The sequence below is a fragment of the Aquila chrysaetos genome, chromosome 14 (genome assembly GCF_900496995.4).
Source record: "Aquila chrysaetos chrysaetos chromosome 14, bAquChr1.4, whole genome shotgun sequence".
NCBI classification, from domain to species: domain Eukaryota; kingdom Metazoa; phylum Chordata; class Aves; order Accipitriformes; family Accipitridae; genus Aquila; species Aquila chrysaetos.
This window is the reverse complement of record NC_044017.1, coordinates 31,738,424-31,752,549: the sequence shown is the minus strand read 5'-3', so window position 1 is coordinate 31,752,549 and position 14,126 is coordinate 31,738,424. Positions and strand designations below refer to the sequence as shown.

General features: G+C 40.5%; 2 protein-coding genes across 4 annotated transcripts in view; one reads left to right on the top strand and one right to left on the bottom strand.

The window, feature by feature from the left end:
* The window catches only part of RB1 (RB transcriptional corepressor 1), an 80,584-nt gene that overhangs the window by 27,241 nt on the left and 39,217 nt on the right, over positions 1 to 14,126 (bottom strand). The window lies entirely within an intron of this gene.
* On the top strand, positions 4,678 to 7,882 carry LPAR6 (lysophosphatidic acid receptor 6). Its single transcript, XM_030036344.2, is given in 2 exon segments — positions 4,678 to 6,443; positions 6,446 to 7,882. Coding segments are annotated over 2 exon segments (915 nt in total). The 5' UTR covers positions 4,678 to 5,566; the 3' UTR covers positions 6,484 to 7,882.

Below are 14,126 nucleotides of genomic sequence, written 5' to 3'. Positions count from 1 at the left end.
TCCATGAATTCAAGAGTAGAGAAAAAAAATAGGACTCTAGCAGCCTGAATTTATACAAAAGGAGAAAAATTGTTTCCTCTTTCTGCAAGGAGAGGAGCAGTTGTGTTTCCTACAAAGGAAATTGAAACAATTGAAAAGAGAAGCATTTCAAATGCACAGGAATTAAGAACTCTCATTTTATTCTAAGCTTCCTTTTCCCTTTTTAAGCAATAACACACACAGAGAAATTATTTTAACTTAGACAACCTAACAGACTCACAGGCCAAACACTTTAGCTTCTCTTGTAAAAAAAAAAAAGGGGGGGGACATTTGAAAGATTTTTGGCAGCTATGTATTAGAACATAGCTAGTAAAACAAAAACTAATTGGGAAAACTGGTTCTAGAAGGTCAATCAGACTTTCAGTGGAAAATATTTACAGTTTTCTTTTAAGTTTTACTTGTAATTTGTAGGTGTAGTTTCATCTGCATTTACACTAACAAGTTTCCTGATACGGAGGAGTCTTTAACTGGCTATGCAATAGTCATGCAGGATTAGTCTGACTAGGTAAAAATAGTCTGTTCACCATAAATCTTATAATGTTCATTTAAAGACTTGCCTACTACACAGGAAAATTTTTAAGGGGGGAAAAAAGGGAATTTTCAGTCTGCTAACTACTTCACACTGTCTCCGTAGGTGGACACCATCATTGCGTTTTAAGGCGGCAGTAAGCCACTTACCAGAAGCAGTCTTAGAGTGACTTAGGAGTGTCTGAGCAGGCAAATCCTGAAAGGTAGCTGAGAAGGTCAAAGTTCCCGGCCCTGCTTTCTCTGTACCTACTTCCCCATAGACTTAGGGAATTAAATCTCTTAATAGATCCTTTTGCTTGGCAGGAATCTAACCTAAAAATACAAAATTTTAATCTTCCTACCTTTTTATCGCATTCACTAGCCACTACAATTATCTGAATATCATACTTAATAAAGGGTTCTCCATCCAAGGACTTCAAACTATATTTAACAATTAAGATGGCCTTGCATCCCAGTGAGGAAGTGAACGAGCTCTTACATGGAGGGAAGTTCAAGCACAAAGTCATAGAAAACTTTGCCAGGATTGGAACAGAAAATCTGTGGCAGAGCCAGAAACAGACTTCCTGGCTCCCAGCCCTATGTCTCAACCATAATAAATTCCTTCCTGTACATACACACGCCCAAAGAGAAACTCCAGTAGATAGGCTAAAAATGCTAAAACCCATGAAAATGGTTGGATAAATAATAATACTTAGGGCAAAGAAAATACTGTCCCGCCAGGGTTTGTCTTCACTGCAACAGATAGCACAAGTTCTTTTGCATAAGCTTGCTTAACCGAAGTGAGAACAAATGCCTGTACTGTGATACAGATGTGCCTCTAAAAGCAGTAAGGTTAGTTATAGAATAATGGAGTTACATACAGCGCTTTGTGCATCTGACAACCTCGGTGTAACAGTGCATACTCTGGGTTTGGAAGCACTGTAAGAATTTATTACAGTGTTATTAATGGCAAAGTTGGGTTTTTTTGCTCTAAAGTAAGAGCTTTCAGTAGCAGTGCCAGACTAAATGTGGTACACAGGACAAGTTCAAAAGTCATTTCACCTTTGACTACAACTTCTGTCTGATTCCAGCACTGAAGACCAGGGTAACACCAGAAGAACACTCAACACTGGCCAAAACAACTCCAAAGGCTTGGAAAGCCTTCCAGTACTTGTTTTATTTCAGCGAAATATTTCTTTACCACTCGATTTGGACTTCTGAGTTTCAGGGATTCTGCCCCCGTGTCCTAAATGAGAGCAAACAGCTCTGTACTAGCACATTGCTAGGGTTATAAGGACTTTTCCTTCTCACCCCCCTGTTCAACGCGGGAATAGGTTTGCCTCACAAATCCAAGATCGCTCAAGGGCGTAAAGAGTCTTAGATATCTAAACTTGGGTATCCCAACTCACGTAAGCAGAGCTAAGTGGTAACTGTACAAAAATCTGTTCGCTGCTGAAGCGAGAGACGATTTCAAGCATCTCGCCAGCTCTCAGCTTTAAGGAGCCCATGCTCACTCTGCCTCCGATGCCCCTTCAAGAGCCACAGGAAACCTGTTGATGGAAACGCAACCTTTGCTCATCTAGCGCTCCTCTAGCAGATGACAAGTCCTAACCCATTCCCGTCTCTGATGCAGAAAGGCAGACAGACTTACATACGCATCTCCCTGCAGCGGCGTTTCCTTTGGAGAAAAAAAAAAAAACAACTAAAACCCCTCAAGCGTACAGGGCCCTCGCCACAGCTGCTTCCTCCTCCTCATCCCAAAGGAAAATTTGCCCGTGGTGAAGGAGCATAAGCAAGGGCATTACCACATCAATTCTTCCTCCATAATAACCGATACAGCTTTTTAAATTTTTTTTTTTTTTTCTGAAGCATTGGGGCTTACTGAAGGCTCTCCCAAATCTGATGGGGCAGAGCCAAACGTCTTAAAACGCGACCTAACGAAAGGAAAGGGTGCGATGAAGTTTCCTGGCCGCTCGCGCCGGAGCCCAGCCAGAAGGGAGGCTGCTCTCGATTCCCACGGCTCGTGGTGTGCTAACGCAGGTTCGTCAGCTTGGAGAAGCTCGCTGCTTGATAGCAATCAGCCACCTCTAAATTAAGAAAATGGGTGTGCAATTCGCTTTTGCCCTTCACGCTTTTACACTAAAATGACTCAGACTGCCCGCTCAATCGTATACCTCCTCACTGAAACACGATACGAAGCAAAAACCTGTCAACTCGGGGTTTTCAAATTTTCTTCTGCAGGTGGAGAAACCCTGCAGCAGAATGCTGTTTCTGGAAGTATATAAATATCAGCTAGTTCTTCAATTAGGGTAAAGTGCACGTACTGTTCTGCACCAAAAAGTTGCAGGGGCGAGAGAAAATCCGAAAGACAACAGAAGCATATATCCAAGCCCCTAAAATACAGCTCTGAGCAGCACCCACATTCGTAACAGGAGCAACAACGCTGGCCACAGCAAGGCAGGGGCTCTGACGCACGACTGAAGGCTGAGGATTCACCCTCACGATTGCTCTAAAGCACATTTACGGTGGTAAAATGAAAAGTGCTCCTGAGACATCCCCACCCTGTCTCTGTGCACCCACACCTTCGCCCAAACGGAAAATCCAAGTACTCATGAATAAGAGACATACACTCATTTCCATTAGTTTCTCTCTCTAAAGGTGAATTCTTGCTTGAGGTCTTGACATGTGATGTCAAATTTCTGTACTTCAGGGATTTTCATTCCAGTAACTGAGCCTGCCCCACACAGTTTTCCTGTGCAAACAAAGCCGGACCAGGAAAACCGAGCTTAGAGCTCCCACGGCCCGATGCAGAACTCGGGAACTCTTGCAGGAAAACTCCCCTTTCACTGTGCAAGTCTGCCGGGAGTAGAAACAAAATTTAACCACGTGTCACGACTGCTTTTGTGAGGAAAGCCAGGTAGGGCAACTTTATGCTAAGATACAAGTTAAGTTGGACCCACAAGAGACTCTGCCAGGCTCACATTTTCATTTCTTGCTGACTTAGAAGTGGAAAACGCACTACGCTTTATGGTTACGTATGAATTTCAAAAATAGTCAAAAAGGCCTCCTGTAGTTTCTTCTTGTAGAAGTGAAACTGCTTGATTCCACCTCAAAATCAAGGTGAAAGAGTTTCACAGAAGAAACTTATCAAGGAAACTTGAAATAAAACAAGCAAGACCCATTTTTGCATGTTTGTGAATTTTGTCTGACATACCTTACATTAAGAAACTATGCCAAACCCCTGTGAAGTGCTACTATTTACTCTCCTTTACAGCAGACTAGAAAGGTTTTGCCCAGAGCCTTGCTTAGGTACAACTGATTAAAATCTCGTTCAAAAGAACCATGCCACCCAGCCAGATATGAAGAGATTTGTTATTCTAAGACTTAGAAATAGACTGGTTTTGATGCCAGAAGTGAGTCTATCCAAGCTGTTGTTAAATAAATGAGTCTGTCTAAACTGAGATTTATCTCATATCTGCCCCTAAAGGCAGTAAGAGCTGCTTTTTTAATATTTACCTAACAATTTAATTAGTTACAACATGTTTTCGTTTCATTAATCAGTGACTAATGGGAGTATTTTGTGCATGTGTGATAACTGGCCCCCTTTAAATTATCAGAAACAATTGCACAGTGCAGTATTTATTTTGGTATATTAATTCTGTGCTTACATATTGAAGAAAGTGCTTTCTGTACCACAGAATTTAAAAAACATTGAAGCATTTTTTTTGTAAGAAGAACCATCTTTCTGATTAGGAATAGAGCTTGGGATGTGCTTTCTAATATGGAACAAGTTAAAAATTTCTCCTTGCACTGCAACACATCTCAGTCCTGGGAATATCCACGAGCAACCCACAGGCTCATATTATTTATGCCTCTCTCTTTCAGTAATTATTTGGCAAAATGATTTAATTACCTATCAACGTTACTTTGTCCCTCCTGAGGTTTGTACTGGTGTATTGAGGGAATCGAGGTAGAACTGCTCAGGTGAGTTCTGGCAATTAACGCGTTATCTGTCACAAGCAAAGATATCTATCAAAAGATGTATCCTCCATCAAATAAAATGTAAAATAATCCTATATAAAAGAAAATATAAGATCCCACAACTACTACTATCTCCAAAGAAGAACAGGAATTTTAAGGCGCGTTATTCAGACGCTGAAAAGTCTCCTCCTAACTGCAGAAAAAGATTTTGCAAGGAAGCTTTCGGCCCCCAGGACCCCTGAGGGAGCAGGGAAAGAGTTAACCGGAGGCTGCAGCTGCAGCACTCTGCTGGTGACCATTTGCACGCCTGCAAGGTACAGTCCCAGCAGACGCGTTATCAGATTAGGGGCAGGCAAACAAACCGAACTGAAACCATTCTTCAAACCGAGCCCGACCTCTTCCTCCCGTGATGTCATGCTACGAATCGCCCGAGATCTTCTCTCTCCTCTCCAGAAGGAGCCGGGCTGGCGAGAGGGACGCCAGGGCCGTGCTCTGCAGGAACAAACACGCTCTGGAATTTCGGTTCTGCCTTCGCAAGCGGCTTGCGTCCCACCCCGCGAAAGCTCCTTTTACAGAAGGAAGGCTGAGGGAGAAACGCGAGTGCCGGCGCTTTGCCGAAATCCTTTTCTAAAGCATACGTTCCCGGCAAATTCGGATGGACGAGGCTTCGCCGTCGTGATCCGCGGCCGAGAATAAGGCAGAAAGTTCTACGGCGGCTTCATCGAATCGAGGGGGGGGGGCGGGAAATGGAACTAAGCAAGCTTTGGGATGACCTCATCCGCCACAGATGATACGGGTTTTTGACTTTCAAAGACTGGCTATGTGATTACAAATAGCGCTTGGAAGAGAAGAGCGACGTGCTGGCGATCGCTGCTGGAGATGTACTCCCCTGCCGCAGAGCCTGTGTTTCTTCTCTGAAGCTGTACTGTGCAACCAACTTACCAAACACATCTGCAAGTTATTCTGGAACTTAAAAAAAGTTGCAATAAAAATACCAGAGAAACCTCCAAATCACAGGAATTTTAAATATACCATTATAATGGTAAGCTCTAATTGTTCCACTGAGGACTCCTTTAAATATACTTTATATGGGTGTATCTTTAGTATGGTGTTTGTTCTCGGCCTCATAGCAAACTGTGTCGCTATCTACATTTTTACTTGCACGCTAAAAGTGCAAAACGAGACTACGACTTACATGCTTAATTTAGCAATATCGGATCTGCTTTTTGTGTTTACATTACCCTTCAGGATTTATTACTTTGTAGCGAGAAACTGGCCATTTGGAGACATTCTTTGCAAAATTTCTGTCACCCTCTTTTATACAAATATGTACGGGAGCATTTTGTTTCTGACTTGCATAAGCGTAGATCGCTTTTTAGCCATAGTACACCCCTTTCGATCCAAGACTCTCCGAACCAAAAGGAACGCAAAAATTGTCTGCGCTGCAGTATGGATAACCGTGATAGCAGGCAGCACGCCGGCAAGCTTTTTCCAGTCTACAAACCGCCGTAATAATACTGAACAAAGAACGTGTTTTGAAAACTTTTCGGAGGACACGTGGAAAACCTACCTATCCCGGATTGTTATATTCATTGAAATAGTTGGGTTTTTTATTCCGCTCATCTTGAACGTGACCTGCTCTACTATGGTCTTACGGACTCTGAATAAACCGCTTACATTAAGTCGGAATAAATTAAGCAAGAAAAAGGTACTCAAAATGATTTTTGTCCATTTGGTGATATTCTGCTTCTGCTTTGTGCCTTATAACATTACCTTAATACTTTACTCCCTTATGAGAACGCAGACCTGGATTAATTGTTCAGTGGTAACTGCAGTCAGGACTATGTACCCCGTCACCCTGTGCATCGCCGTTTCAAACTGCTGTTTTGACCCTATAGTTTATTACTTTACATCGGATACAATTCAAAATTCGATAAAAAAGAACCGGTCCACTAGACCACGGGACGTCAGGTTCTCCGAAAGGCCAGTTTCAGAGAACTTCATTCAACACAGCCTTCAGACCATAAAAATGAAAATATTTGACAGTGACTCTACAATATAAAGTGTATTAAAAGACTACTGGGACTAAACTGGAATTAGAAGCCTGCACATTTCTTCAGCTGCGGAAATATATTCTGATATGTATATGTTATGCTTCCTTCACATCAGAAAAGTTTATGATAAGACGGTAAAAGTGTTAAGCATAATAGTACACAGAAGAAGTATTTTAAGAATTTATGTCAAACGTCTGTTCTGACAGGTCGTATGTTAGAAATGAACTTTTGGTTTTGGATTAGGTTAACCGAAGTCCAAAGACTGTCGAGCCAAACACAAATGAAAAAGTAGGTGTTTTTTTTCTGAAGTTAAAACAATTGGTCATTTTTAATAATGATGTTGGTTTCCAAGTTACGGAGGACGGGGGTGAAACTACCGGGTTTACACTGCACGACCCAGCTGCTGAGGAAAACTGCACCGTATTGATCACATCACCCCAGCTACTGTGCCTGCTCCGAAGTTTCCTCTTCTCCCTCTCTTACTCCTCCCTCCCGTCTTTCTCCCGGCACCTTCCTTCTTAAGGACCATTACGGTCATAGGAGGCTGCGATCAATGGGCTACGAGAGCTCTGTTTCTCCCAGGTTTATCTGATAAAATACATGCTCTCTCCACAAGCCTGGCCCCCGTAAAGCAATTAAATCTTCTGGTAGTTCAGGGCATCTGGAAACAACTCGGACAAACTGGTTTTTCTTCTCACCTCTGTCTCAGATGTCTGTGTAATTATAACAAAATAACCTCTGATGACTGAAGTTAGTGCTTTAGGTACAGTACCACTTTATTAAAACTTTTTCATGGGAAGTTCCACTCAACACGACTTTTGAGCAAAATAAGGTAATTCAATCTCAAAGTAGTAGTTTCTTAGAAAAACATGACCTTTGCTAACTAGAAATGAGCATGTGGATGAACCCAAATATTTCTTCTAGGAAACTCTTTGGTGTCCCATAAAGAAATTCAAGACACAGTAATTTAGAGTGAAACTTCCTCTCAATCTTTTGTGTCCTAGAAATATTTTTAACATGGGCATTTAAAATTTCAAATGCTATTTTCTTGCAAACTTTATAAAGTATAAAAATAAATTACTTGGGGCTACATGCTGGCAAAAGTAATTGAGACACTTTGAAAAGTCAAAGCCATGTCAAAGGAAGAAATATATGTATATTACTGTTACGAACAGGAATATATAGACAAAAGTGCTTTAAAACGTCCTGCTATGTATGTTTCCCAGCTATTAGAACACTGTGTACATCTTCCTCAAAATTAATTTAATATCACTGTAAAATAAACAAATATTTAAAAGGTAGAAGTAAGTAGTAAGTGTTGTTTTTTCCTCCCCCAAAACAATGGAGTCAAGACTAAGAACTGAGTTAAAATGAATTTGCACTTTAGATTTAGGGCAGTCAGTTGCAACACAGATACAGCACTGAGGCATTTTTACTTCAGGGCAGTATACGGAAGCATGTCGGAGAAAACACATATTGAGCTGTCAGAGTATACGATATGTTATCTGATTGAGTTTGCTTCCCTTTGCAAAGCTTTTGCTTAATTGTTATAAATCAACTGTACATTGCCTACTACTACTGGAAGACTGAGTTACTCAAAGACTGCTGCTAGAAACTAATGCTGATTGAATTTTAAATTTAACAGCATTTTAAATCTTTATCCACACAACTTATGAAAGGAAAATTCAAATAGTATGAGCTTATGCTACAAAGATAGCATAGATATGTCTGCATAATATCTGAAAATAGGCAGTTATCTTAGTTGGGAATCCTAAACTTTCTGATTCATATCTGACTTCAGAAAAATGCACGAGTAGAAATTCTGTATGTTTTCCACACGCCACTGACAGATCCAAAGTCACTGACATCCGAAGTTCAAAAGCCAGATATGCATCTCTAATGTCTCCTCAATGCATCTCTCTCTAAAGAGCCTGTTTAACATTAGACTCCCTCCAAAGACTTTGAGACTAAAGTCCTTAATGCCACCGCTGGGCTACGTTCCCAGGCTACTGCTCTCCCTGTGCTTGGCAAAGCTGTTACTGGGTTGAGTGACAACTGGTTCAACAACACCTCTGCGTTACAGCAGAGAGCACCCCGCAGCCGCACCCTGATAAAGAGAAGCTGCTCTTTCTGAGATTACAAAACGGCAGGGGGAAAAAAAAAAAAAAAAAAAAAATAGAAATCACTGACTTCAAAGCAGAACAAGCAGATAAAGTCGAATGTATGGGTACTCCCCTTTAAACCAGACTCTCCTTGGTGTGTATTAGCTCAAAGAGCCTGGGGAAGCATGAAGAGTAGCTCTTTCTGCCGTGCACTCACTCTCCAGGGCAGCTGCTTCTGCTTTTTGCAACAACGTAGTGCAACACAGTACAATAGCTTTCCGACCAGTTAACAGCTTGGTATCTCAAAAATGTTTGAGGAAGCTTTATATTTTTTATTGTTAAACATACTTCACCCTTTTCACAGGGGAAAAAAACCCAACAAAACAAAACCACAAAACCAAAAAAGACGACAGTCAAAAAAGCAACATCTGTAATGTAGAGAATCTGACCATTACTTGAGAAATTCCTGACCTGACTGATTCAGAAGAGGGTGGGGTGAACCTGTACCTCCCACAACAAGCTGATATAAAGCCAAGCTACCAGCTATTCAGGACTGGATGAGGTTTTCTCCACCTTTTCCAGTTCTGCAACAAGATTATCCTGGAGAGCTGTGGATGGAGCAATGTTTTCACCCGTACATTCCTGAATAGCTGCACTCCTTCCCTCTCCTCCTGCCTTTGATACGGACTCTTCTGTCTCTCTGGTAAGAGCTTATGCCAAAATTTAAATCTAGATGAGGGGTTATGCTCTTAAGTCATGCCTAGGCATCTGAAATAAAAAAAGGTTTATATTGTCAGAGCTCCTGAACATCTGAATGTGTTGCATCCAGTACTTCCTAGAAGTACGTAATTTTTACTCATATGCTTATAGAGGGGGGGTTAGGAGTTCAGTTTCAGGATCAAAACTCACAAATCTGTTCTTTGTAGTCTGGTTTCTTCATCTACGGAGTGCAGATACTGTACACTTACCATAACAATAAAAGCAGTGAAAATTTGGTTGCTTCCAAGCATTTTTTGGATCTAAACCAAGGTAGACAGCCACTGATAACTAGATAATTAACCGGCAGTTTCAAAAAACAAGGAAAAAGAAACAAACTTGCTATCAACACCTCTGATGTACCTCAACATACCACTACTTTAAAAGCAAAAGATTTCCCATTTTATACTTTTTATATTCTGCTTGAAATTTTAATTTCTGGCTTTCTCAGGAACAGAATGCAAGTCAAAATTTGTTTCACTCAGTATACATGTCTTTGACATTTAAAGAAATACCAAGTCAAATACGTCTTTATAGTTTTCATCTAGAAGTGCTTAAGAAAACCCCATAGATGATACTTCAGGCGGGTAAGAAATCCTTAACTGGAATCAACCTCCAAACTTTTATTTCTAAAGAAAAGTAACCTCGGTCAGAGAAATGCAAAGATTGAAAAAGAGCTCACAAGATCGGGTAGAAGATATGAATGGCTGTAGCGGATCAGACCCCAAACGCTCAGCGAATCGACAGTCCTGCCTCCCGGCGTGGCCAAGGCCGGGTGCCCGGGGAAGAAGGGAACAGCAGGAGAGGCAAACGCAGGCTTTCTCTCGGCCAAGTGCTGTCCCACTTCACCAGGCGTATCTCAGGACCTTCTGGGTCAGATGCGTTTGTGTGCTCAGCAACGCTAACGTTTTTTCTCCGGTGAGCCCGTCCCGCCTCCCTTTGAACTCATACAAAGTTTTTAACATCCGCAGCATCCCGCAGTAAAAAGTTCACATTGTATGTGTGCGTGTGGAGGGGGAACCAAACCAAAAGAACAAAACCTTTTGTTTCAAACCCCTTAGTTTCATTACTGCCTCCTCATTTCTTTTGGAAGAGGCAAGGAGCACTTGATTGCCATTCAGCCTTTCCATATCACTCCCGATTATACAGTCTTCTGTCATCTCTTGCAAATGAGAAAGTGATTTTCATTTGTAATTTCAACCACCATCATCGCCGAAGATAAGATTTTCAGAATTACATAAAGAACTCGGCTAAAATTACAGTGAACTCAGCAAGGTTCACTTTGAGACTGATAATTTTGAAAATTCCACTTGAAAATAGTATCCTCTAGCACTATTTATTCTTCCAAGTTATTTTCTAAGAGTTTTATCAATGAAGAGCAATTTGTTCATACTTTTCCAGCAGTAAATGTAATATTATAAGGTTCTTGCACCTGGGCAGACCTGTAAATCCTGACAAGTTCCCTTTTTTGCTAGAGTATTATCATTTATACCTCAGGGTTACCAGCATTTGAGCATCACTGACAAAATGAAAGAAGATACATTTCAAAAGCTAAGGCAAAATGTAAATCAGAATGATTCTAAATCTTCCAGTTGTAAATGCCTAGACTGCATTTGTTATCCAATTATCACAGTGCTGAAAAAATTGTATAAATACCACTGACAATCACTGAATTAGCATGTTTTCAGAATGTACTCAATAGAGTCCATTTAAGATGACTGCAAATTCAGAAAGCCATGCATGCGCAATCTAATACTTCTGCAAGAAGTTAGATGGAGAAGTTTGTTCCAATCCTCCAATTCTGCTTTGACACTGAAGCCTTGCACATTTATCACCTCCCGCCCATCCAGTTCCTGTTATACAACTGCTTATAAAGCAAGCCCAGTCTTTCCCGTAACAAAACTGAATTTATCGACAAAATTAAGACAAGCAAAAAGAAGCCTGCACACATCATCTGGTCTTCTATAATACCTACCATTTTGTTGGAAAACTAAAAATTCCAGAACTGAGAATTTATATTTTAAATTATTTTTTCTATTCAACAAGCAGTCTGTCCACCCTAGTTGTAACAAAACTAAAAGCTGTCCTGCGCTAAGAAGGGGTAAGTTTTCTACATTTTAAACATGAGAATCAAACTGCAAGCAACAACAAAGGAAGGCCTCTAACAAGAAGTTCCTATCTTTTTATGAAGAGATAAAAGAATAATTTTCCACACACATAGCTTTAAGATTTGCCTTAACTCCACCTTTTTTAAACAGTGAGTTGCTGCCTTAAAGAAAAAAAATTCTTAAATAACAATGCTAGTAACAGGAGGCACAGGAAATAAATGCCATTGTCTTGAGAATAATATTATCTCACATGAAAACAACTGTGCTATGTTAACTCTTCTGCTTTTCACATGAATTCTGCAAAAATTGCTGCTTTATGAAAGGAAGTCAATTGTACACATTAGTTGCAAGTCATCACCCTTCTGTAAAATTCTGCAAAATTAGATCTACTAATTTTTGGAAGTTTGTCCTGGTAAGCACTTTCTAAAAGCAACTATCGATGTAATAAGAACTGAAGACACTCCTGGTCACTAAGGAGTGATACTGGATTATAAAAAATTTACCATTCATCACAGCATCAAGAACTACACTTGACTAAAGTTGGAAGCATCTATAATAAAACTTTGATGCTTTTATGAAGTAATGAAAAAAGTACCCACAACACTGCAGCTATTTCTTAATGGAGAAATTTGTTAAGTATATAGCAAACATGGCAAAAACCTGAGAATACAGACGGCGAAGCAAGTACCAAAACATCTGCCTTTTCAGCCCTAACAAAAATATCTTTGTTAATGAAACCAAATCCAAAAAGTCTTGGTCTGCTTAAGTTATTTAACAATTTTTATGCGTGAAAGAAACTTTACCACATATACCGCATGCTCACATTGTGTTTTACATGCTCCTGTGGGTGGGTAAGTGCAAAAAATCAGCAGCTGTTTCTGTCCAGGTAAGATCTGCGAGTTCCTCTGAGCTGCTGGAAGGTGCAGCGGGCGCAGAGAGAGCGTGCCAAGCACAGGCTCTGTTCTGGGCAGGATAACACCCAAAACGGGAAGGACAGGGTGATGACAGCTCCGGTACTTACCCAAGCCAAGTTCAGACTAGGAACAGCCTAACTGGGTAAGCCTGACGTCTCTTTTCAGGGGTTCGGGAGAACACCAGGCGCGCAGGTCCAGACGTTAGTGGCACAGCACCCAGCTGTACCACAGGCGCTGAGCAGCCTGCGCCTAACCCATTCTGACAAGCAAACCCAACCCAAACGAAGAGCTTCAACAAAATCCAGAGGGATTACTTTTCTGGAGGATGGTGAACACTATGCCTACTCAACAGCTGTAAACAGGGGAATCCTCATCCCTGACAAGGACTTTTTATTACTGGAAAGGTCCTGTAAAACATACACTCAGTGATACAAACATATAACTGAAGTACTACACATTTACACAGTATAAAAGCAGGCACAAAAGCACTCACTTGGTCAAAAAAAAAAAAAAACAACAACAAACCCAGAACAAAACCCATGCATTTATGCATGCAATAACTTAAATAAAATGCAGCAAGCAAAGAGACAAAAACCCACTTCCAATGAAATATAATAGGCAGTTTGAGTTTGACAAGATACTGTTATCCCCTTAAGAGCTTGAAAATTGAGCATATAGCTGGAAAAAACCTCCACATTACAATGTTTGTTTGGCACCTACTTCGCCTCCTAACAGAAGCTAATTCTATCTTCCACAGAAAAGTTAACTGCGGAATGGCTCAAATAACACATCAATAAGGATAGAAAGAACAATAAAAGCTTATGACAGTTATTCAGGACTGTGGCTCACATAAAATAAGCAAGACCAAAACAAAACCCAAACCAAAACTTCATTCTACCCATTTCACCAGTTTTGTTTCACTGAAAAGATTTACAAAACTACAAAGTTAGAGAGCATAATCCCATCCAAGGAAGAAGCAGCAGGGATACAGCCACAGAATTTAACCTAAGCATTATTTACTTTTGTATTTAAGGAGACAGCCACATCAAATTTGCCCCACTTCAGCAAGACTTTACAAAATTAAAGAACTGCAAGTATATCTTCCTGAATTCTAATATATTTTTTTCCTCATGGCCAATCTTTAAACATTCCTACAAAGTATTTGCAATGCAAATATTGCAGAGCTCCAAGATGAAAACTTGAAGTTCAAACTATCTAGAAACAGAGTAGGACTAAAACGAAAGTCCTCCAGCTGTGGTATGACCACCAAAACATCAGATAATATTAAAAAAAAAAAAAACCAAAAAAACCCACAACTTGAAAAGCAAGGATTCCCAGAAAACTGTTTCACTATTTCTTGTTAAAATGTTCCTAATAATCAAGGTAACCTTAAGGAAAAAAAAGACTAAAAAAAAAAAAAAGGTGTATCATGTTAACCGAATCTTATTTCTGTGGCTAACTCTGTACTTGGGACCAGCGTCGATGCAGGCAAGATATCTTTATACTGCAGCAACAGAGCTGCAAGCTCCCCTGAGCACAGGCTATAAAACCCAGCTCACTACTACAGCTGTAAATTTATAGCCAGAGAGGTCATGACCCATCCCCTGCTGCTGTAGCCACACTGGTAAGAGTACATAACCTCTGCATGAACAGAATCCACAACGG